Source organism: Sceloporus occidentalis, unplaced genomic scaffold (genome assembly GCF_023333645.1).
Source record: "Sceloporus occidentalis isolate IW3139 unplaced genomic scaffold, rSceOcc1.0.p SCAF_2, whole genome shotgun sequence".
In the NCBI taxonomy this organism is placed as follows: domain Eukaryota; kingdom Metazoa; phylum Chordata; class Lepidosauria; order Squamata; family Phrynosomatidae; genus Sceloporus; species Sceloporus occidentalis.
The window spans coordinates 240,552,434-240,578,802 of record NW_028316982.1 but is presented as its reverse complement, the minus strand read 5'-3'; the positions used below and the strand labels follow the sequence as shown (position 1 = coordinate 240,578,802).

The 26,369-nt window shown below is 36.9% G+C and overlaps 1 protein-coding gene across 2 annotated transcripts in view; it reads right to left on the bottom strand.

Annotated features, from left to right (window-relative positions):
• The window catches only part of DCLK1 (doublecortin like kinase 1), a 287,750-nt gene that overhangs the window by 9,911 nt on the left and 251,470 nt on the right, over positions 1–26,369 (bottom strand). The window contains exons 12-17 of one of the 2 annotated variants that reach the window (XM_089512503.1): positions 21,452–21,585; positions 20,843–20,920; positions 19,776–19,872; positions 17,402–17,482; positions 15,196–15,309; positions 5,747–5,820 (exon numbers count right to left, since the gene is read on the bottom strand). In XM_089512503.1, the coding sequence (XP_089368629.1) occupies positions 5,747–5,820; positions 15,196–15,309; positions 17,402–17,482; positions 19,776–19,872; positions 20,843–20,920; positions 21,452–21,585 (578 nt within the window). The remainder of the gene's footprint in view (positions 1–5,746; positions 5,821–15,195; positions 15,310–17,401; positions 17,483–19,775; positions 19,873–20,842; positions 20,921–21,451; positions 21,586–26,369) is intronic. The other variant, XM_089512502.1, reaches the window with a different exon arrangement.

Below are 26,369 nucleotides of genomic sequence, written 5' to 3'. Positions count from 1 at the left end.
GTTTCACTTGCAGAAAACAGCATCTTCTGAGCAAAACAACGTGCAAATTTTGCACAGAATAAATCCCAAACTGCAAAATTTCTCATCAGTCTAGGATTTTTCTCAACATTTGAGAAACATGTTTTTCAACTATTTTCCAATGATTTTTAAAAAATATTCTATCCATCTGTAATAGATAAAAGCACACATACAATTTAATATTGGAGGCATAAAGATACTTGCTAGTACAGTTTGGCTAGTTTGTGCAACTGGTTGCAAAACTGACCCAGCAGCACAACTGCTTATGCTAATGCCTTGCAAAACTGCATGCAATCTGTAAATCTGCAGGTTTATGAATCATTCAGCCCTGTAGAAGATGTTGAACTGCAGCCCCCAGCAACCCTAACCAGCACAGCCAAAGGTGAAGAATGCTAAGAGTTGCAGTCAAACAACATCTGGAGTGCCACATGATTCCTACTCCTGAACAAGCATAATGGGCCTTGTGCTACTACAATCACATAAGAGCATGTGGGCCAATACAGCCATAGTACATTATAGTCTATTGCCATTAGCATCAATTTCAGAACATCAGTATAATGTCAAGAGAGTGGGACAGTTACCAGCTGTTCGAAAAGGTCCGGTACTTGATTCTTTACTAACTCAGCTATAGGGTTTACTTTTTCAAGGAAGGTCCCTGAAGAAGGAGAATCAAGTCTCAGTTCATTCTCCAAGGTCTAATCTGCACTGAAGTAATAATGCAGTTTGAAACCACTTTAACTGCAACAGTTCAATGCTATGGAATTCTGGGATTTGTAGTTTTTTGAGACATTTAGACTTCCCTGTCAGAGTGCTGTGGTGCCACAACAAATTACAAATCTCAGGATTCTGCAGCATTGACTCATGGCAGTTAAAGTGGTGTCAAGCTGCATTATTTCTGTAGTGCAAATTAGATCTAAAATATCCATACAACAGTGCCCCTGCCAAATTAATATATTACAATTTTTATTTTTTATTTACTAGGATATATCACACTTTGTATATAAACAGTTTGTATGTAAACAGTAATTACAGACAATGAAAACATTAAACAACTATGCGCAATTTAAATTTGGACAATCTTCTTAAATACATGATGGCAGACATGTTGCAGTGGACTAAGGGTTTAATAGGTGTTATATGTTTCATATTTGTGTGAAGTTAATTTGGACTAAGCAAAACAATAATAATAATAATAATAATGATGACCCTAGAGCTGCTTAGTAGCTTCCAGAAAGAGGTTTACTCAAACACATCCCTGTCCTAATCTGATACAACTTCTTAATCTGAAAGAAATTTTGGAACTGCTGAGCTGAGTCCACAAAAATTATACATTCACTACAGATGGAGAATTCTTGGGCAGTGAATTGACCAAAACTTTCTTAGGTTTTGTAGCCTGAAGCCAAAGATGTTATCCACTACTAGACCTATGAAAAGAGCCTGCCATACTCATTATGTGCACCATGCACCACAAATAAATCAATGCAGTGGCTGTTGTTACTATATAGCGGGGAGAAGGTAATGGTGTTGCCTATATTTACCATATTACATTATTATACTTCAGACTGGAGTTTGCAAAATTTACATTTTGGAACTATAACTCACTGAATCTGTGTGCTACAGAAAACACACCCTGGTTTCCAAAAGCTGTTGTCCACACAGAGAAAAAGCTTTTCCAAGTTTTGCTTTAGACAAAATCAGTTAACAGAAGATATAGCAAAATACAGATGCTTTGTGAAGGCATTTCATCGGCCACTGTGTCAGCAGAATTTGATTTGATCCAGCATGGCTGTTTTTATATTCAGGGTACTCTTTTTTTTAAGTCACTGCTATTCTACAGTTGTATCTAATATTCTTCCTCACTAAAATGAAAACACTAGAACAAGACTATCAGAATGAGGTCAAAATGACATTAAAATCCAGATGTTAAATATGTTAAAGTTGTTCAAGGATGGTTAAATATTGATATATACTTGCTCAGTGAGGTGTAGGAAATACACTGAAAATGTGAAAGGTTACAAAAATCCTGTCATTTCTTTTTCTCAGGAGGACACAGTGTTTCCTTCATTGTCTTTTCTATTTTTTCTCATGTTGAGTTTTCTTGCTATTATCCTTGCTTCTCTTAAAAATGGGCAACTGGATACACCAGAACAAAATCATTTCTGTTATCTATTAAAGTGTTAAAAACAGCATGTTTAGAAATGTCATAATGGTATGGTTTCCCTGGTTGTGCTGTTTTAATTACAGGAAGCAATGCAATGTTTAAAATTCTTCCTATATTAGGCAAAACAGCACTCTGCTAAACACAGAAAGTATGTTGGAAGGCGGGCTAGTCTAGATGTTTTCTTCCTGACATAGATTCCTATTCTGAAGAAAGTTCAATAAGTACAATCTACTCAGTTTTGCTTTGATTTTGAAATTTGGTGAATAGTATTGCATAGATTCTGAGGAAACTATAAAATTCCAGTTGTGAGAGGACTAATAATTTCAATAATGAAAGGAAGATGAAAGGAAAAGGGGAAGCTTCTTTATGAAAGAAATCTCTCATATTCCTGGGTAGTAGAGGTCATGAACCAGGTTTTTCATAGCAGAATGCCAGCAAAATTTAAAAATTGTTGACCAAGTAGTCAGTTTTCCCTATTAAAAATACATTTACATGCTTGTACCAACTGCACAGTAACCATTTATAGTAATGCATGGTAATGCTGGCTCAGTCTAGTGAATAGTTATATAACTAGATTTAATTGTCTTAGTGGAACCTCTTACTTTGAACACATTTTTCCCATGTAGGTAAAGACTGTTTTATTTACAAATACAAGGGTAAAGGACAATTCTGACCATCACCAAGTGTTGGCTCTCAGGAAACAAGATGGGGAAGATTTTGCATGTGACCTCAAAGAGTCCCTTCCAGCCAACTGCCTCATATACAGTACTGGATTAGATGGATTAAAGGCTCAATTCACTATAGGAGAGCTATGTTCCCTTGTGAGAACAAGGACTTGCTTAAAATATCAAAGTCCTTTTTTTATTTGTTGAGCTATTATAACTGCTTATGACCACTTATGTGTACTTGAAAATCTAGACCAGACTAGCTAGAACACTTTATAAAGACCATGGTTTACCATAATGCTGGGTTTAAGAAACAAACACATAAAACATGAAAAGCCTGGCAGCTTTTAGACACAGAGACATAAAATGATTATCTTTGTGGAGTCAAGGCCAAAGTTCATTGGTGCTTTTGTGCTATAAATTTCCATGGAACACAGTTCTGTATAAGAATTAACATGATATTTACATAACAAGGGCATCTGTATTAACCCTTTCTTTATGTATGTGCGGGGGGGGGGGGAGGCATAGTTGCTCACAGTTTGCTTGTACTTTGAAACCCAGAAGATCACACCAAAGGTGTTTCTTTTGTGCTTTAGTTAGCTTTGTACAAACACACTATGCAGATCCTGAGGGAAGCCACTGGTAATGGTTTCTCAAGACCAAACATGCAATGTATAGATTAAAAACCAGTAACTGTGTGGTCAGCATGCTGTGTTAATTCCTTTTGGATACTTCTGCAATATTTTCAGATATATTGCAAAGTCCTGTCTAAGTACATGCTTACCTTGAAATGCTAAGTCTCCTCCTTTTGCTTTACTCACTCTAAATGTTCCATGATCACATTGCTATCATCATTCATGGAAGGTAATTGTCAGGATGCATACTTGTGAGTACAAGGCATTAATTGCACAATCATTTTATTTACATCTAATGCCAATATCACATATTTTTCAAATGCATATTCAAGTGTGTTATCTTTAAAATAAACTTTTAATTGCAGGGTAACAACTGGACTGCAAAGCATCTGCGAAGGGAGCCATGTAAACTTCTCTGGTCTGCAAATGTCTTGAGCAAAAATCAGGAGCCCCAAGAGACATGACTGGCAGGAGGTAGGGATGACTATTTAGGATTACTGTTTTATTTTATTGTATTTTAAAAACATAGGGCAAAATCCATTTGCTAGTCCCAATCCAGACCAGACCACTGTGATGAATCAGTGGAGCTTATCACTCAGCATTTTAAACCGGCTCCAGCCTCCCATCCTGCTGGGATGCAGGATGGAGGCGGGGATTATCACACACCAAATTGCCACTGAAACACCAACTGCCATCAGCCCGGGTCCCAGCTGCACTCCGCAAGCACTTTTTAGACGTTGAAAAACTTTCCGACTTTCTAAAAAGTGCTGGTGGAGCACGGCTTGGACCCGGCTGAGTCCCAGGCTAATGGTGGCAAGCTCCAATATGAGTTACTGAAGTGTTAATCTGCCATTCAACAATCTAGTCTAGTTGGGTCTAGCAATTAGATTTCAGCCAGAGTAAGTTATCTCGAGAAGTTTTGCAACAGAAGAGATGTAGATATTTTGAACAAGTAAACTTTAAAAACTGTAATTAATGATATGCAATCAGAAAAAAATGTTGGTTAAACACTTAAAGTATTTAGCACATGGATGAATTTTTAAACTGGTGGATTGGTTTAAATATAATATGTCTATCCCTCATTCCAAACCAAAGTACCCTGTATGATTTATTTAAAAGAAAAACTTCTGTTTGAATATAATGGGAGAAATACTAATTCTGCCTAGACTACTGCAGTCTGATCCATGCATTTCAGTTAAATTACATGAAAGGAAATAGCTAATTTACTGTAAATGCTTGTGATGACTGCTGCCACCGTTGTGCTAATGAAGGTAAAATTTGCATTTTTTTACAGCACCGAGACCATATCTTCTAAATGTTATACATTGGATAATCTTCATTACATATTCACAACCAGATCCAATGAACATAAAAAGTAAAACATGCAAAATAGTTACTGGATAAATTAGCAATGATTGATTTAAGTAGCAAAGGCTTAACATTCATTTCTGTGGCAAATTATACCTTTTAAATAATAATAAAAAAATCATCAGGAGGAATCACCCCACACTTTCCATTTAACTCACAGTCACAATCCTATCAACACTAGGAAAAATGCTAAAGAGAGAGGGAGAGCCATGCAATATAATTTTTAAATTAAAAAAAAAATCTACAGGTTTTCTTTTTAAGGGAGAAGGGTAACAAAAATGTGCATACTTTGAAAACACAAGCTTACCAGCACACATACAATGCATTAGATTTCACTGAACTGGAGAAAAGCTTCTAATTACTATGTTATGTCAATGCATTGTTCAGTCTATAAAGTAAGGGTAGTGGTTGCGAGTGAAGAATTTAAAATGACAGTATATAATTTCAGCTCTCCAAGATATATATATATATACACATACATACATATATACATGGATATCTAGGTATTGCTATCCTGTTGCTACATGTCCAGGACAGAAAAGCACAGGATAGTAGATGCCTTAAGACCATCAACATAAAAAGATACTCCTGCTTGAACCCATCCATTTTGTTTTTCTGTATACACTGTCCTTTTAACTCTAGGGATAACTTGATACTGAGCATGTGCAATGGAGAGAAAGCTTGCAATGTCAGTGTGGATAATGGGTGGAGGGGGGGAAAGGGGGAGGAAATGAAGGGGTGTGGCATCTCAATCAAGATCAAAATGAAACCGAAAAAGCAGCATATGGACTGGGTAACAAATAAAAAAAACATGTTTATTCACTGAAGGAACTGGTTAATGGAGACTGCCAGCACGTTGCCATGGAAACACTGACTGTTGGAGCTGTACCATCTCATACCTTATCCAATACATTCCTGGTTGTTGGTAGTAGTCCAAAGACCCTGATCTCTTGATGGTAAACCCGTGGTCCAGCTGAGCAGAGAGAAACGGGGCAACTCAGTGGATCGGCATTGTGCTAGAGAATTAGACCTCCAGACCAAAACTGTTCCTTATTTAGTGCATATTTATTGTTCACTTTCACAAGGTAGTACTGAACTCTAACATCCTTTTCTTTATGCCTCTTTAAGTGCATAGCACTGGAAATGGGAAAACAAGAAAATAATAAACAAATAATAAAGAAGAAACTAGTCCCCGTGTCCACCTGGCTAGATTAGACTCTCACTTTAAACTTAATACCAGTTGCTTGTGGCAAGGCACATTTATATTTCTGGCAAATACTTTTGTTTATAGAGAAACAGGAGCGGGCTGTCTCAGATTCCATGTGTATTCCCCCCCGTTTAACCAAAAGGAAAAACAAAAAAGATGTATGATGTGGTTTCCTTTTTTGCTAAAAATAACAATGGTAAGCATTCTCAGGGCCAGAATAGGCCAGATTACACAGTGATTGAATTATCCTTCATATTTGTGAAAATGTGTGTAGAATGAAGAGAATCACATTTAGACGTTCCTCTCAATTATTTTTTCAATGAAGCTGTTTGATTTCGTAAAGATTATAGGTTCCTGGATATCTATGTGTTAATGCAACACAATCAGCTAAAAATAATCAAGTACAAGGTTAAGATCATGGCGATGTCTCATTCACAAGGTTTCCATGAGTCAAAGTCGACTCGAAAGTGGCTAACAACAAACAAGGTTGCATTGCAATATCTGTTAAAACATGTACCAAATTTGAAGCAATCTTATTTTTTTAAAAAAATCTTGCTCTATATGGAGCTATCTTGGAGACATGTATTCCATCTCGTTTTTTCAGTTGCACTGAGAGTGAGATAACAGCAGAAAGGTGTTATTTTTCTGACCTTTCCACGGTGGATTGACTGGGGCACCACTTAATAGGTAATTAAATGCTATTTTAGTGCAAAAATTCTTCAGAGACACAGAGGAAAGGCACACTGTGCAGTTTAATACAGGAGAATTCAGCAGTGGCTAAATCTATAAAGGGAGACAAAGATCTTTCTTCTTTTGTTTGACTCATTAGAACAAAAATGCAGTGAAGGAATGCTGAAAGTTTACAATTAAAATTACAAGAGGTAGTTTGAAACATTTCCCTCAAACCAGCTATTTATTTAGTGCAGTGCATTATCTTGCCCCTGAAGCCACAGGGCAAAAAGTTTTTTTCAAAAATGCTTTGTTTATGTTCTTTCATCAACCCACATTTTGGCCTATGAAAAATATTTTAAAACATCTTAAATTATTGAACGCTTCCTGTTGAAAAACATGCCCCCTTTACATTTCTTCTCATACCCAAGTAGCTTGATCTACTATTGCCATCTACTGGCCTCTAAATGTAATGTACTTCTAAATCACAATGACTAGCTCTCTATGAGAATTTAGATTGAATATTTCATTATTATTACACTGCAATTTGAATCCTGAAAATATTTATAGGGAATTTGGCTTTATTTTTCACATACTCTTGTCCCTCTAATTGCTAAATTCAATATTTTAGTAACATCGAAGCAACAGCTACACACAGACACGCACACAAAATCTCAGCTGCTAACAGGGCTGCCAGTTCAGGATCCTAGCTGATCTGGAGATTTGCACACAGCCTTTTCTACTTGCCTGGAGCTGAGCCCCTCAAAACAGGTAAATCTGCACACTCATCACCCACCTGGAGATGACCCACAAAAACTGGAGTCTCAGGGCCAGACAACTAAAAACCTCAAGTGTTAATGTATGGTGCAAACCAAGAATCATTTAAGGCTGTACATTAAGGAAGGCAGAAGAAAAGTTGAGGATGGTACTGGTGGCAGAACCTCTCCTACCTAAGGAGGGCACAGGTCACCATCGTGATTGAGGGCCTCCTCAAAAGGAGAAGCCATCTGGCTTCTTCTCCTTCAAAATCATAAGTACTGTATAGATGTTGTAGCTAGTGTCCCTTACTGCTGGGAATCAATCCCCCCCATAACTTAATTGGTCCAACAGACTGCCAAGCAGAAATTCAGTTGTCTGAGAAGGAAAAGAAAGCTTTTCACCCATTGCACCAGCACATTCTCCAAGGTGAAAGACTATTTTCCTCCTTAGAAAAGAGCACAAACTCCTTCAAGAGTTGCTTGGTGGTCAAAATGAATGTTCAATAGGAACTGCCTGAATTTTTGCATCAGGACAATGCAGCTTGACTGTCCTTTTCTGAACAGTATCTAAAACTGAGGTCTTGCCTACATGATTAAAATACTCCTCATTTTATACAAATAGAATGTGATCTCTCTGTAAGCAATTTGGAGGAATTGGGGCTTTTGTGGTGGGAAGGGCAAAAAGTCCTCGAGCTGCGGAAAAAGGAATAACTTTTTTTTAAAAAAACTGGAGTATCCACAGGTTATCTGTGAGTATGTGCATTTTTGAACATGTGGCCATCTACTTCCATTTTGCATGGATTCATGTGGCTGTACATGTTTGGCAGAGGGAGTGTGAATATATGAGGATTTGAACAGGAAAGTGAAGACAATTAAGTCATCAATGTAAATATGCAAAACTCATTGGCAATTCACATAATACATTTACATGTAGACTAGCAGAAGGAGGTTCAGAAGTGGATGGCTTGATGCCACCTTCTTTGGACATTTTCTCAGAAATCCCTCATCCCCCACACATTCCTCTCATTCAATACTGTTCCTTACTCTCTGTGTATTATTTCAATAGGCTGAAGGGGATGTCATAGAAAGGAGCAGATTCTCTTCAGCCTGGTTATAAGTGCCTAAATCTGGGATCAACCAATTTTTTCTTAACATGCATTGATTTTTATTGAAATAAAAGGCCACAAGCTTTAAGAAGTGAGTTGATTATTGTTAATTGATGGCTACTTAATTAGTGTGGGTCAACTTAAATTGATGGTTTTCAGATTAAAGTGATGTGTATTTTTTTTTAAAGCATTGATTTTGGCAATAAGGAATCAGAAAAAAATGTTAAAGGTGGACTTGCCTTCTGAGACTCTCAAAAGACACTTTGATTGCATTTCTATAAGATGTATATGTCTCTTAATTTAGATAATGAATCAATTTAAAAGGCAAATGATTAGTCTACAAAGAGAAATCTGGGCTTGACAACAGAAATTCATTTAGTCTTTAGTCATTTATACAATTGTATTACTATTGGAAGTATTTAGAGTGAATGTTTTTAACCCTGATCATAGCTTCAAATGAAGCAGCATGTTGGAGGATTACCTACATTATGGCCTTAGGCCTTTTGAGAATTTTGATACCCACTTCCTGGATAATGTTTGCCATGCCTTGGAATAATTTCTTGTTGTTGTGTACCTTCAATTCATTTCCAACATATGAAGGCCCTAATTTAGGTTTTCTTGGAAAGATTTGTTCAGATGGAGTTTGCCATTACCTTCCTCTCCAGATGGGGAAGTCTGGTGTCCATGGCTAAACAGGGATTTGAACCCTAGTCTCCCCGAGTCCTAGTCCAACACTCACACTTCTGTACCATGTTGGCTTTCTTCCTTTTAATGGGCATCTGCTTAGGTCAAAACTGTTTCCACTTGGCCTATCAATATTACTTGTGATATGGATGCTGCTAAGCTCCAGTACTGAGGGAAATGCAAGGCTGTCAGTCTGGGATTTAATTTTGCATGTGAGCCTTAGAACACAATTCTTTGCTTATTTACTCCCAAATGAACCCTGATGAGTTCATTAAGGACCTCTGCTTTAGTCAAACAATGACTTTTGATTGGACTACAGTTTGTATTTCATGCTCTCAAGAGAGCTTAGCTTTTCTTCCTATTCACTGTCAAAATGATTCTTACTATTTTGTTTGAAAATATTTGAATAAATATTTTTCAAATAAAAATATTTGAATAAATAAGAAAATATTTGAATAAATACTGCACTTTCAGTTTTGTTGAATCTTTCTGCAAACGGAGACACGCCCCAGAAAAAGTTGAAAGTCAATTTTTTAAAAAAACATTACTACATTTGTTTCTTTCCTCTACATCAAAATTACATGGTTCTTGGGAACTTCTGGCTGAAATTTATGTCCTGAGTTATATTAGGGCTCTCAAATAATCTAAATAATATTAGTCTTTTCCTCTATCTGCTTAAAAACTACATATAGGGCAGTGTTTCCACACACATGACAGCACAATTTTAACATTCACAGCACAAACACAAATTGAACAATGGCTGGCTGGCAGGTTGAATGTATTGTGTTTTTTTATCAGAAGAAAGATTCATTTGTTTTTATTAATTTATAAACAGAAAAGTGTTCTTAGTCAAATCTGGAGGGTAATGGCAATTTATTACAACTTTCAAGACATCTGCTTTCAGTTAAGCCATAATTGTCAACTCTCCTCTCTAGTGACCAGAGACCCTACTGGCAATGAGGCCAGCAGTTCGAAACTCTCAAACAAAAGGGTGACAAATTGATAGAGTCCATTTACAGACCTGAAGCAATTATTTGTGTTTTAAAAACATTTTTTCAGGCTCTTAAGCAGCATTCATTAATGCTACCTACCTTTGTCTTGTATAAAGTCACAATTACTACAGCCCTCAGGGAGAAAATTATAAGTTCCTCTTATACCATTAGACTTCACAAAAAAAAAATAAGATCAACATGGGATGGCTTTAATTTTATCATATAAAAGTTGTAATTTTCTCCAGATCTGAAAAGTGCTACTTGATAATACATCTTCCAAAAAAAAAAAAAAAAAACTTTTAAAATGACAAGTAGTACTTAATGTTTATTTGTACAAATAGCATATTAAGTGCCTAAACTGTAAAGTTAAGAATTGTCATCAGTCTGTTTTTTCACCAAAATGCTTCAAACTGATGCAAAATGACACAGGGCCATCAACACAGGAAAAAAGAAAGGCAATGTCTTTTATTGTCTTCTCTAGGCAAAATGGCACTTCTTCTCCGAGCATCAAGGTACCTTCAAGGTATAAGCCAAGAAAGACCCTTTAACACTATAATCTGCTAGTAGTCCTCCAAAATGACATTTTAGCTGACTTTAAAGGGAAGGCTTTTTACAGGAAAATCTACTTTCTGGCATCTAGCTAAGGTTGGATACTGTACTATATATTCATCCATGGTGTATTTATTTTAGGTTTCCCAGTGGGTACACATGTAGCACAGAGGAATGGAAGAATATACATATGGTTCCCAGATATTAACTGTAGGCATTTTCCCCAAGTGACACCTCAGTCACTCAGTTATTGGACTCCACAGTCCAATAATTCCTTGAAGACAAAGGAGCTCCAAAGAACTGAACAGAGCATCCTACCCCACTCTAGAGTTCCATTATTGATTTTAATGGAAGAGGTAGTTTTGTACATAAAGGCAGAAATGAACAAAACTGTTCTCTTCCTTGAAGGAAATGGAGAAACCCTTGTGAATAGGGGACTTTTGAGGGTGTGTATTGAAGCAATATTAATATGTGTGAGTGACTTCCCTTTCAAGCTCTACGACCATGGACGTTGTCCATTACTAAAACTAATGAAAGCCTAGTTTTGGTTCAGAGGATCCATGTAACCCAACATTCTGCACAAAACCTACTAGCTGGTTCTAAAAGCAATCAACTCAATATGCAATGGCTCAATAAAGCAATGGCTCAATAAAGCCATTATTTGCCATGGCAACTCATATGCAAATGCTCATAAACATGGAAGTTCTGTATAACTGTTACAGCTAATAGATGTATTTTCCCATAATTTGTCTAATTCCTCTTTCATAAATCACTTAAGCCAACATTAAACCATTCTGTAAGGTTAACTTGGATACTCAATAGAATGCACTAAATCCAATTTTAGTCCCAACCAGAGAAGGCCTTTTAAATTATCAGGACTTATATTAGTTTTATTTATTTATTTATTATACTAATAAATCCCATTTGTTTCAATGGGATTTACTCCAGTTGGGACTAAAACTGGGTTTAGCCCAATATAATAAATAGTGGGTTTAGCCAATTCAGTTGTTCACTTTGTATAAAGTTGATAAGTACAATGTCAGACACAAATTCTCAACAGTTAAATGTACATCTAACATCTGCTCACAAGCTTACAAGACATGGACATAACATTTTAACAAAAATGGACCCATTAACATTGAGAATATTTTACTAACTATAAATAACAGTCTCACTACCTTTAAATCAGTTATACCTGGTACTTCATTTTGATTTTAGCAGCTGGCATTGTTAAATCTAGATTTTAGCTGCAGTTCTGTATCCAACTTCCTGAAGGTATTCCACATTTATCTCATTGGGTATAACATCAGACTTGACTTACATAGGACTGCACTATTAATCAGTTTTGAAATGTGGGTGATTATCTTTGCTGTTGAAATTTTGCTACAGAGATAATATCCTATGAAGCTGATGAAAGGAATAGTTTTATTTGAATTCTGTGGCCTACCATATAATACACATGACAAAGTGTGGAAAGCTGAAAGTTAGATGAATCTGTAGCATTTCTGTTCAAGTTCCCAACAAATCCAATCTGTGAAATACTAGCAGGCTAGTGCAAAGCTCTAGTACCAATCAGACAGGGTGCCAATACTCAGTAGATAATAATACTCTGCTAAACCCAGTGTTTATTGTTATATCATGTTTATTTCTTAGTGCATTTTTTGTTAATTAAAATATTAAAACTAATAAAAGCAATCAACTTCCAATGCAATTGGTGCAAATCAAATTTTTAAAAAAGAAAAGAAAACCAAGCAGAATAAAGGAGGCAAGGAATGGGTGGAAAAAGGGATAGCAAAGCATTTTGTAGAGTGTTTTTGTTTTAAGCTATGAAATCTCTGATATAGCAGAAGACCTAAGCAGTACTTCTCATGGACAAGCGTGCTGGCAGTCCATTTGAAAAGATTTTCATCTGGGCAGTTGATAACATACCTGGCATTTCATATGAAGAACGTGTACAATGGGATGTTTGGATTGTGGGAGAGCTACTGTTGCTTTTGTTGCTTAAGAAAATGAAAATAAAAACAATGCTGGCTGTATGTTAGCTGATGACATTAAAAGGAAAAAAGAAAAGAAAAGACCAAACCTAAGAAAAGCATGAGGGAAATATTAGCTTCCACATTGGGGCTGGGCTTTTAAAAAAATTGATTTCAGCAGCTAAAGAAATGAAATATGAAAGGGACGAGAGAGGCACAGCTTGAAATGGGAAGCATTTGCAATACTGAATAACCCTGGATCCAGCATCCAGACAGAAAGACTGTGCCAACTGAGCTGAATTTACTTTTATGCTCACTTGCAATCTGTCCCTGAAAGGATAGAACTGAAAAACATCAAAGTGAGCAAACAACATCAAAAGTGCACATTTGTGGTCACACCACCCGGAATCTATCATAGTTCAGAACAATCACCAATTGCTCTGATATGGTCAGTGTTGAATGCAGCACTCCAATGGCTCTCTCTGGAGCATGATTAGTATAGGCATATTTATACATAACAGCTTCCAACACAGGCAGACATAAAGAAAGGAGAAGATGTGCACATTTGTTTAAAAAAAGATGACTACTAATTAGTAGAAACCTAGAGTCTTCATGTGCCTATGTGTCATCTTCTAGGGAAGGAAAGAACAAAATGAAGCCTACCATGTTTCCATTTGGGCTATAATATGTAAGTGAAATTTTAACAGGGCATCTCCACTGTAGCTTCCAGAAAATGTGCAGGATGTTGGCACGTCTGTCTAGAACTTGCTTTCAATTTCAGGCCAGTTTAAAATTCCTGCCTGGAGGAAAGCAGCCAAATTGAGCAGGGAAGAGTGATATGAAAACTGAATAAAACTCACAGGCTGTATTTTAGAATGGAAAGGGGGATACTCCTTTCAGCATGGGCAAGCCATCACAAATTCCTTCATTGTTCTTAAAAAGAGAGACTATTAAAAGTTTCCTGCTTATTTTAAATTGGGGACACCCCACCCCAAAACACCCCACCATGGTAACTGTTAAGAATACCAGTACCAGTATCATGAGATAAGCTGGCCATGTGATAGCCAATAATACACACAGAATGCTGAATGGATTGCTCTTCCACAAATTTAAAGCCAAGCAAGATTTTTGGAATCTTTGTAGTGGCTTGTATTGCCTAGCCTTGAAATATGTGGGCTGCAATTGCCATAGCAGAAGTGATTTTATCTCTTGGTCCTTAGTGTTTTTTATTTGTTTTCCTGTAAGGCAAGGATGGGGACACTGCAGCATGTGGACCACAAAACCATTTTTGCAGCTCCCCAGAGTTCCTGAATCCATGCACAAAAAATTGTGAGGTTAAATTTGTTTTTGTTTTGCTTTGTTTTGTTTTGTTTAACCCCTCAAAATAGTCAGTGGGAGCTTTGTTCAGTATGGATGGGGCTTTTTTTTTTTCAAATAAGAAATGATTGGCCATACACTTTCTGTTTGAAAATGAGACCCATAAGCCTTAGGGAGTGCAAAAAGACCATCCCTCATGCAGTGAAATGGCCAGAGGGATTCTTCTAAAATTTTTGGTAGGATAAAAATGGTAGAGTGAAAAACTGCCAAGTATTGGCAGTTGCCTTTGCTGTCAAGTGTTGCTCTTTTTAACAGTTTGGGGTTTTTATTGTTGTTCTTGTTTTACTTGCTTGATACTGGGAAACACTCTAAAGCAGGGGTAGGCAACCTGCGGCCCGCGGGCCGGATCCGGCCCGGCGAGGCCTTGGGACCGGCCCCAGCCCGGTCCTGTCGCCGATTGCCGCCGGGGCCTTTGGGGGGCAATTGTCTATAGAAGCCTCAGAAAAATGTATTTATATTAACATTTTTTAAAAAATCAGCAATTTTTTTCACATGTCCTCCATTTTTTTAAACCAAGTGTCCTCCATTTGAAAATTTTGTCCTACATTTGTCCCGGTTTATTTACATATTTAATTTTTTAAAATTATTTAATTCTTTATTTTTTGACTTCGGCCCCCCAGTTGTCTGAGGGACAGCAACCCGGCCCCCGGCTCAAAAAGGTTGCCTACCCCTGCTCTAAAGGCATCATCTAGTTACTCAGTAACTAACTGATCACAAACCTCAGTCACATTAGTGGATATATAGTGGACCTCTCCCCTGCAGAACTGATATGCAGGAAGATGAAGGACTGTGCAGCCTTCCTAACACACTAGGCTGATGACATGACTCCCAGGATGAAACAATTGCCAAGAAAGAAAGAAAGAAAGAAAGAAAGAAAGAAAGAAAAGAAGAAAACAGTGACAGGATAAAATAAGTTTTGTTTCAGATCTCCTTACAGCTGAATCTATCTGTTGAGTACTGGGCAGAAGCTTCTCAATGCAGCATTTTAAAAACACTGGGGGAGAAAATTAAGCATTGTATGGCAGATGCTTACTGCTATAACAGAAACTCCAGCGGCTGTGCTGTTGGGCTTGGGGCCTGTGTTGAAATGCTTTTTTATCTTCCCAGCTACTGACAACTGATGCTCATTCTCTGGAAGGCCATCATCCTGCAAAGCAAAACCAAACTTTTATAAATTACTTTCTACAAGGAGCAAAGGAATAATTCTGGAGCTTCCTTTTAAAATCATATAATACAAGTTGGATGACCTGCTTAATCCATTTTCTGATCATGAAACTTCAAGTCAATTGGATATTTATTATCAACTGATATAGTCAGGGCTCCTGATAATCCTTCACCTGAAATGTCTGAAATATTAGGCTTCTTTAAGTTAAATTTTTATGTGACACTGACGAATTTCTTTTTAGGTGCTTCACTCTGTCTTAAGTTCCACATGATGAATTCCATCAATAAGCACTAACTGAAGTTATTCTTCCTCCCAAGACATCATAAGATGGATTTATTTGGGACTTTCACATCCTGTTCAAGCAGTCTGGCAGAATCCCAACACACATATGATTTGATGAGGCATGCAATGAATAAACATGTTACACAACAGATTGGCCATAGTGGGTATTCCAGATTTCTGGATTTCCTTTGATGAACATGTTTCTTTTTGTTGTTGTTGTCAGTGATAAGAGTAAGAGTAACAGAATATATATTCACTCTCTTTTCCTCACAAAAAATATTGATTCAACTTCCTGTAATTATTGCTAAGTCTTCACAAAGGTAAATTGGAATGATTCCACCACTGTGTGATGGTTGTAGCCTTTCTTAGTAGCAACCATGGACATCTGACAACTGACAACCACTAATATACTGATATTAAATATTTGCAATGATACTTAAACACTGGAATGATATCCTGTTTTATAATTTTAAGACTCTGAAGTAACTTAAAGATGTTTCTTGGTGCAAAATGCACCCCACTTCAAACAACCATGTTCTGAAGATATACTGAACTTTACTACAGATGTAAACATACTTCTACTACCAAGTATTCAGATGATAAATAACAAGATCAAGATTCTAAAATGCTCTCTTTTTCTTAAGAATTTTTAACAGTTTTGTCAAAAAGTACCTATAGTTGCTACTAAGGATATTATCACATGAACTTTTATCCTGTCATTTTCCTGACGGGATAAATGTGTGTTTAACTTTAAAGACGGGTCTTACCACATTCACCCATCTGCAGCCCATCTACAACTTGGGCTTATCCTGCAGCTTTTCAAGCATGCGTTACATACAGGCTGCAGATGGGAGAATGCTGTAAGATCTGTCTTATTATGCATTTATCCCGTCGGGAAAACAACAAGATAAAGCCTGTGCAATAACCTCCTAATTTATTTTAGTACTAGCTATAATAGTTTCAAAATCTCCTGAACAAATTGGTATTTTAAAATTGATTGAATGGAATATTGTACATAAATTAAAAAATGCCACAGAATAAGAAAATGGTCTCATTGATTTAGAAATACATAGCAACTCACTGGATTTTGAAATGCTTCAGTACAAGCACAATTAATTTCCCTCTCACTGGGTACAACTTCAGCGTTGGAATGAAGTGATTAGGGAAAAACCCAAAGCTTCACAGCAGTTGGTACAATAATATTAGAAATTGGAAATTACATGGAGCTTTGGAAGCATGACAATGGCATGAGTATGCACTTTCAGTAAGTGTAAATTGGCCTGGACCTTAAAGAGAGAGAATGAGGGTGAAAGAGAGAGAGTTTGCCCAAGTGATAATTCATCTACAAATGGGTATTTTAGTGCTAGAGGACATTCGTTTTTGGGCTATCACTTTCAGAATACCTTAGCGAGCAAGATTGTGTGTCAATAAAGCTACAATAATTTTGGTGGCTCTTACTTGCTGAATCAGGTGAAGTGTTTAATACATCAAACAAGCATATTAATAAACTCATGGCATAATTTAGCATGTAACAAGTCTGCATTTTAGCACTTGCAAAGTTCCAGGAAGCTAGTGACAAATTCCATAAACACAACATATTAGTTTGCTGGCCACTTTCCTTGATACATTTTCAGAACAAAGTGGAGAAAAATATTACTGGAAATATTTACTTGGGCTATATTTAAATATTTCTTGCTTCCAAAACAACAGTTCAAAAGACCTTTGCAAAGGAATAAAACTTAGCAGTGCCAAAACAAAACAAAACAAAAAAGCAGTTTTAAAATTTACTTACGTTAACCCATGGGTGTTCAAGGACTTGCAAAGCTGAAAATCGCTGTTCTATATCTACCTGAAGCATCATAGTAATAAGCTCCTGTGGAATGAAAAGTTCAGGCCCAATTAATACCTTCCAAATGTAATACTTTTGAGAAAGCCTTACTTGCAACTGAATACATGAGAATACATTGCTTAATATGTTGTAAATAATACTAGAGATAGAATAGATGTTCTTATCTTACACTTTAACTCCTAAATCAACAGCTGAAAAGTATTTTCATGAATGAAGAAATTCTTACATAATGCAAACAACATAATCTTCTAGTTTGTAGAGTGATGTTTTGTTTTGCTTTCTGTAGAGAAAGCAGCATTTAAGTCTACCTTGTTCTTGTCCCTTGAACTTGCCATAAAGAGAAGAAGAGTTCTTAAAGATAAATTCCAAGTTTTTAGATTCAGCATCTTAAAGTTATGCAGTCAATGTTTTCTCTGCCCTCTCAAAAATTAAATAAAAATATTTCCTCCTATGAACTATTTCATTATCAATTAAAGAATTTGGTAACAGAGCGATAATTCATTTAATTGGTATGAATAATCTTCTGCTGCAAAAGGAGATATTTAGGGGGGTGAGGAATTAGCCATGTGGCTAAGGACGTGGGTTTGGCAATATGCAGGAAGTGTGGGAAAGTCATTTGAGAAATTCAAAATCTTTAAATCAATTAAGCATGGCTGAACATGTTTTTTTAATGATATATTCTGGTTATTTGCATATTTAAAGGTAGACCCTCTGTAGATAAAACACAGGAACTGTGCAGTGTTTTCACGATACTGTATATAAAGAACTCACTGTAATTTTTATATGTGCTGGTTTTACAAAATCATCAGTTCCAACACATCTGTGCATATGTGTCTTCAAGATGTCTGTTTCAATTTCTACTTAATATGTATGTTTGAACTTCGGTAGTTCCAAGTTGCCTTCAGAGAAATGCCAGAGCAAGTAATTCTAAGATACCATCTATGTGGCCTGCCTTCATATAATTATTCCAGTATCAAAATGCTTCTCCACATAATTGTCATATTATGCAAGGCAGTGGAAGACATGAAAAGGTTCCAAGTCAAGGTTGTGAGGGGTAGGTACAATAAATAACTCTATTTTACTTACTGGTTTCTGGAAATCCAAAACTGAAAGATGTACAGCAAGAATCAATCCCCATAAAGTCATCAGTTTAAAAACATTTTTACTATCCTACTAACTAATGTTGGTAAAACAACTAGGCAGGTTTTTGCCAAATGACTGGTTTAATGGGATATGCTGTACTTCTTTTCATTGTTGTGGTTTAAATTGTTTTAAGTTTGTTATTTTAATGTGAGTGTGTGAAACTCTACAGCATTTGGTATTCCTTAGCAGTCTCTCATCCAAGTACTAAGCAGGGCTGACCCTTTTTAGCTTCTAAGGTCAGGCAGAATCTGGTGCCTTTAGAGTATTTAGGCCATTGTAATATGTTTTAAGTGTCCCAGTATTGGGAGAAAGACTAAAAACTGACAAATGAACCAATAAATTTTTATCACCTTATACTATATTACTTTTTGAGCCTGAGGAGCCACATTGAAACATCTCCCAAACGTACTGGAGCTTGTCCCACCACCAATTATATTTGGTGGTCACTGAAGAGCTACTCAATGGTATACTGTTTCTACAGTATACAATTACTGAATTGTTACTATTATAGTTATAAAATATATAGTTACTAAAGTATGGTGACTACCATGGTGGCTGCCTCGGGTCCAAGAGACACTTCCCTCATCATAAAGCACTTCAGACTAGCAGGGCAATGTCTCCTTTCTTCTAGCAGGTAATGGGAAGAGGTTTGTATTCTAACTGTGCCATATTTTGGCAGCATACTTCTTTTGGTGAGGTCAGCAAGTAGGGGTGGCAGGGGCTACAAAAAACTTCTGGGAGACTATATGTGGCCCATAGGCCACACATTTCCCACCTAAATGTGCACCAATCTAACCATTTTTTCTTATCTTTTTCTTCTTTTTTATATGCATTTGTATATTTCTAGTTTTAGTGAACTTGGAAATTCTTAATAAAAATTTTGTGTGTGTGTGTGTGTGTGTGTGTGCAAAAATCCCACAAGTATCAGAGAGTTGAAGAGTGGTTTTTTTTGAAAAAAATGTTGAAACAAGCTTCTAAGAGGCTTTTGTAATCAATCATATTTTACTAGCTTATGAAATGAATGACAACTACTGTTGGCACTAGTTAAAACTTATGGAACACAGAACAATATATTATTATGTATAAAAACATCTATTCATGGTCAGATGAGGCTTGATAAGGGGTATCTAATAAAATGAGAACTCATGAAGAAACCCAAGCTTTGTACACCTACCTTTGCAGAGTCAGAAACATTATCCCAATATGGAGATGGAAAGTCTACTTGTCCCATCAAAATCTGATCAAAAAGGACTTCCTGGTCTTCTCCACTTCTGTACCATAAGAAAATCAAAACATCAACAAATTAAGGCAAAACAAGGACATTAAATAAGGAGATTCTGCTCCTGGTGTCAAATGCCTGCTAAAACATTTGTAAAATATGGGCCAATTTGCACTTAAATTTCTCAGAGAACCTTATCGGACACATTTTCCCCCTTTACAGGCATGGGAAGGGGACACTTCCCATGCCCATAACGGGGAAAAATGTGTCTGATAAGGTCCAGGGAGAAAATCATCCCATGTTAAGGTGCAATATGAGAGTTCTTCTCCCTCCAGCTAACAACTCAGTCTGGTTACTGAAGGGAGAAGAAGATGTAGCCTTTCCTTTCTGCTTACAGCCACCTTTTTGAATTTATTGTCTGCTGACCTGAATTTAATGGTTCCTGAATTTTCTTTCCCTTTTCCACTGCTTTCCCATCCCTTTCCTTCTATGGCATGTCATTTAGAATGTAAACCTGGGGGCAGGGACCATTATATTTCTAATATCTATAAAACACTCTGAGACCTTTTCTATGTGAAAAACATTTCTTAAACAGATTAATAATATTTGAAAGCTAGCAAGCAAGTAGGCAAGCAAGGAGGCAGGCTTTTTGTTTTTCACAACTGTTGCCTTTATTAATTTGTTAATTTGAATTTTTCAAAGCCCTGAATGTCTATTCTACTTTTATTAAAAATATAACCAATTTGTATTTTATACAATTCTAAAACAAGCTAACATTGTGTTTGTATTCTGGGGAGAACATATTTATGTTTTCCAAATCAGCATAGAATGAGCTCAACAAAAATATGTCTCTGATATTACCATATCATCTTTTACTACAGGTTTTTTTTTACAAAACTACATCATGCATCAAAAGGAACTTGCCATGCAAACATTACTATACACCAAGAGAAAAACAACAACACATATGGGCAACTGATATGGCAGAGGTCTATTTATAAATACGATATCATAGTCCATACCCACGAAATGGAGGAAAACCACACAGCAGGATATAAGTAATCACACCAGCCGCCCAGATGTCCACCTTCAGGCCATATCTAGAAATGACAAGAGATTAAGATTAGCTATATCAAGAATGTGTGATGTATACAGAATAAAACCAAAGGAAAAATGGTATGATGGCAAATACTATCATTAAATTAAATGATCTCATCCATATAAAAGATGTAGTTTTTATCATATTTTTATAATAGTAGGAAGAAATCTGCAAAAAATTAGACATGTGTGAGCTGGATCTCATGAGATAAATATTCCAGTGCAGCACAGTTTGTGTATGAATGGATATCTACTATTCATAAGAAGGACTGAAGAGCCAAAAGGATATTTTTCTCCAGATGCTATTCATTTCATAGAATAGGCAGTTTGTGAAGCAGAACAGATGATGAAGGAAGAGATATTATAAACAACAAATAGCAATCAGTTATAACTAATGCCACCTGAAAAACTCTGTATGCTTCATTGCTGCTGCTATTCTAATTTGCAATGACCTTTTCCAGGTCTCATTTGTTAACTACTGATCCATTTCATTTATCATACTGAAGTGATCCAAAACTACAAAACTGTCTCACCCGGTTTCTGCAATGATTTCTGGAGCTACATATGTAGGAGTCCCACAGACAGTGTAAAGGGGTCCATCAACTATGGTGGCCAATCCAAAATCTCCCAGCTTCAGAGACTTGCTCCCATCTTGGTGTTCATAAACCTAAACAAAGAAATATACAGTAGTTCTAAATTTATGACAAGACTGTTTCCCCCCTTCTAATAGTTACTCTTTCCTGTAAGTTAACTCTGAGTTACCTGCCAGGATGGAGCTGGTGAATTTGGACTAAACATGAACTTGATGATGATGATGATGATGATGATGATGATGATGATGATGATGATGATGAAATTGTTTGCAAAGATATTTAAACAGAATAGCTACACCCCAAATCCAGTTGTTAGTCACAACTATTGTAAAACCACTGAGTCACTAGGATTTATGCACATATTGACTTGCCATTTAGTAATTGATTACAATAGGACTATTAAGAGCCAAAGTCCAAAACACACTGCAGAAATAATCCATCTTGAGACTGCTTTAACTACCCTGACTCAGTGCTAGGGAATCCTAGAAATTGTAGTTTATTGTGGCACCAAAGCTCTCTAACAGAGAAGGCTAAATGTCTCACAAAACTACAGTTCTCAAAATTCTCTAGCACTTAAAGCAGTCTCAGACTAGATTATTTCTGAAGTGTGTTTTGGACCTGAGTCTACTTAAAACTGGATTTCAGGCCTAGATTCTAGAGATTCCACAGAGAAAATTGTTATGTTCAAAATCCATTTAGGTGTCATAGGGGCTGTGCAGACTGCCCCTAACAGATGTGCTGGATCAGGGCCATGGCAACCGAATGCTGCGGCCCCGATCTGGCCTTTCCAGGGTGCAATAGCCATGGCGCAGCAGCTTTAAGGCACTCCTTTGGTACTGCATTGTGTGGATGCAGCGCCAGAGGAGCTCCGTGATGCCACATGCCATGTGGACCAGTGTGTGGCCTGGGGTGGAGATATGTGTACGCCACACCCTGACTCTGTCCCCAGGCTGGCCTTAATGTACTGTGCATCCATGGAGACTTCATTCTTTTCTTCTCATTAATATAAACCAAAACCAAGGGAAACCATGTCATTCCAGAGTGTGTGACTAGCTACTAAACTGAGGATGAGAGAAAGGCCTTCTCTGAGAATCTTAAAGTTTCTGGCAGGATTGTAAGGGAGAACATATTCTTTGAAATACACTGGTTGGAAGTTATTTTTGTAGGTCAAACGCAGAATATTGAAAAATGAATGAAAGCATGAAGCTGGACCACCAAGGGAGTCAGTGTGCTCTATGTAACTAGATTTGGTTTTGTAAAATTCCCCAGTAAGAGATGGCATGCTGTTACATAATTCTGCATCCTTGGCTTTTTCAAAATCATTTTCATAGTATGCAGGAGGCACTGTACTTTGCAGTTTCTCTAACTTCCTAGAAGCTGAGGAAATTTTTGAAGGCAATTCTTGGATCATTCTGTACATCATTCTGCTCCACCCTCACCGCGCCTATAGGCCAGTCTGTAGAGCCCCTGATTGCTCAAGGGAAATGTGTTGAAAAGTGTGATAAATTAATATTATTTTTTCTTTTTAAAAGAAAGTCATGAGATGTTTGCCTTAGGGTTGCCATAAATTGTAAATGTCTCGAAGACACACAACAATAAAAGCTGCACTGGTTCCTGAAATGGGAAAAAGGCAGGATATAAATAAAGAGATAGAATAAATTAAAAATTAAGGTCACTTCTAGCTTAGTCATAACTTTTGGCCATCAAAGTTGTTGAGCAAAGTTTGTCATTCATCTTGAAATGAAGGATAGAGACAGTTGTCCTTTCCTCCAATAATTGCATCATTTGAGGGTACAATAGGGATGGATAACTGCTCTTGGCAGAGTGTTATAAGACACTTCAAACTCAATTATCCTATAGTCCTTTGCCCACTGACAGCACAGGAGAATATATGAGATTAGATTAGATTAATAAATTCCCCTGTGTGTGTGGAGTTTTTCTAGGGCACTTCTTTGCTCAGGAAATTGTGAGGCAGGCAACCACCAAAACTTGCTGTAAATAGCAATGGGCAAAGGGTTTTCTGATTTGCTTGCAGTATAAATTAAGAAGTGATTTCTCTCAAGGATGTTGTATTTTGATTCCATGGCTGCAGAAGCATACTGTACCATCAAGTAGGTATATTGAGAAAATGTTTGTATTCCGAGTCTTACTATACCCTTTTCCACTTCAGCTGGCTTTCAATGAGCCCATGTAGTAGGAATGTGTCTTCAAAGACAACAATTTAAAGTTCTCAACACATTGGCCTTGACAGGACCAAAGCGTATACATGGAGTTAAGAAAGTTAATTAAAATGTTAAATGCAGCATTATTAAAAACATGGACTGATAAATATATCTGGTTTGTGAAACTAGAAAAATGTTTACTTAAATGGCAACAGTAAATTATACTTCTACATATTTTTAAAATAGGAGCTTCACATTAGGCATTTTGAGGGGACCATAACAAATTGGGTTGTACAGTACCTCTGTAATGTTAGGTGGTATGCCAACATTTCATAATAATTTATCCCATATACTGCATTTGTAAACAATGTTTTTGTATGTTCCTGATGTGGGGGCGAGGGAAGAGCTGCTGAACAAAGGCGTTTGGAAAACCTGAAGCATAATTTTAATCACTTTATGGAATATCAGTTAAAAGAACAAATTCTTCCTTTCCAGATTTTTATCACAACAATATTTTCTTTCATTTAAATGATCTTTAGCAAGAAGCCTCTGAAAAGAGTTCATTTTCTAAAGAACAAAAAGACAACCCTTCACTTCCTTTCTGTAAACAAGCAGCAAACATGGGGAGAAGCCACAATCACTTTCTCCTTGTCCCCTAAAAAGTAAGATTAAAAGACATAAATAATGTTCCAATGTGAAGCAGTAATATTTTAATTGTCTGCCCTGCCAAGAATAAAGAATAGAGAGGAGCATTTAAAGCCCATCTGACTTGGAAAGTAATCTCTTTATAAGTTCTATTTTCCTTTAAGCCCTGAAGAGCAATTAAAGAGATGTGGATTAGTGCAAATTACCCACTATGTAGTGCTTTCACTGTTTTAACTAAGCAATAAAACTGTGTAATTGTACAACACTAATTGAATCCAGCCACACATAATTGTATGCTACCATATGTATCCTATTACTCTAAAGACTGTCCATATTTTCTAAGCTGCTCTTGAGATCACTGCAGATGGCAACAGTCAGGGAAGTTGTTCTCCTGGGCTTATTATATGGCTATAAAGCTATCCCATGATTTGACAAAATAATCATGTTAAATAGGTGCAATTATGAAAAAATGCTCCAATTAAAATAGAAAAGGCATGTCTTTCAGATACCAGAGGAAGTGAACAGAAATGTGAAATATTACAGCTCTTTCTGTATGCAAACATATCACATGACTAAGGTCTTTTAAGTTAGATTGCTAAAATGGTAAACTACCTAGTTGATTAATAGCATACATATTGGAATTTGATAGTAATACCATGTGGGATAAATCAGCAAAAGAGACTGGCCAAGCCAAAATAAGGTGACTAGTCAAAATAGTTTAAACAGAATTTAATAATCCCTTTACACCAATGAATGTCAACCTCTGCCTTCATCCAGACTGAAATGATCTATATTTTGAGTGTTGCAGCATCATAGAATCATAAAAGTGGAAGAGACCACAAAGGGCAATCCAGTCCCACCCCTTACCATGCAGGAATACACAATCAAGGCACTCCCAACACACATTGGCCTCTGTTTTGTTTAGGGTTGTTTGGGTCTGGAGGTTAAAAGCAGTGGCGTGTGTGTGTATGTGCATGCGTGTAAATGATTTCATCAAGACTGTTAAATTCAGACAGAGGATCTGTAGTCTAATAATGTTTCCTCTGATAGTCACTAAGAAAATATCGGTTTTCAACAAAGTGATCATTGATCTCATTGGGAAACACTTACAGTGCTTTTGTACTTCAAGTTTCCTAAAATTTGGCATGTATATCTCGATGAAACCATCTCTGACATTCTAAGAAACAGAATTCTAATGAATTCAGATATGATGGCTATTTAGTATGCAGTGGTGCACTAATATTAAGACTTCCAGATAGCTATGCATGTATTGCTGAAAACAGAGCCATGCTATTTGGCATGATTCTGGGAGCTGGAGATAAAAAAATATTTTTTCCCTAAGTTCTGAGAGTCTTTATTTTAAACATTAGTGCCATTTGTTGTTATTTGACATCAAAACTGACTTCAGCTTAAGGTGACCCCATGAATGACAGGTTTCAAAAGAGTCCCGTTCCCATACATTAGCTAATTAAGGGGCGAAACAGATGGGCAGGAAGAAGTGGCTTGAAGCTGCATTTTCCGAAGCCACATTGAACCCCCACCAACTGCACTGCCCACTCCCAAGCCAGTTGGAGTGAGCATGTCATAACCATATGGTGTGGCTTGAAGCCACGATGCTGGGTACTTTTTAAAAAACTGTTCCTTCCACCATCGCTGCACACCTTCGCAGAAGCAAACCACTGATGACTGCCATCCCATTGGATGGCTGTCCCTGTGAACCTGCACAGGTCATTGAAGGAGAGGTGTGCCCATGCAGATGCTGGCAAGGTACAATCATGCCCATGTCTCCTCTTTGACTGTCTGTTTTGTGTATGTTATACTCATGTCCATGAAAGGCATCAAACTTCCTCTTTTGGTCACTGCCACCCCCATCGCTTGGGTACAGCAGCTCCATCCCTTTTAAATGCACACCTGCAAAGGAGGGTTTATATGCACAGTTAAAGTTAGGTTTAAGCTAGAGCTCCCCTTTAGAATATCTCTGGTGGTGCTGCATTTAGACATATGAGTGAAGGTGCACATTTTCTGTGAAGAAGTGGGAAAATTCAGTTCTT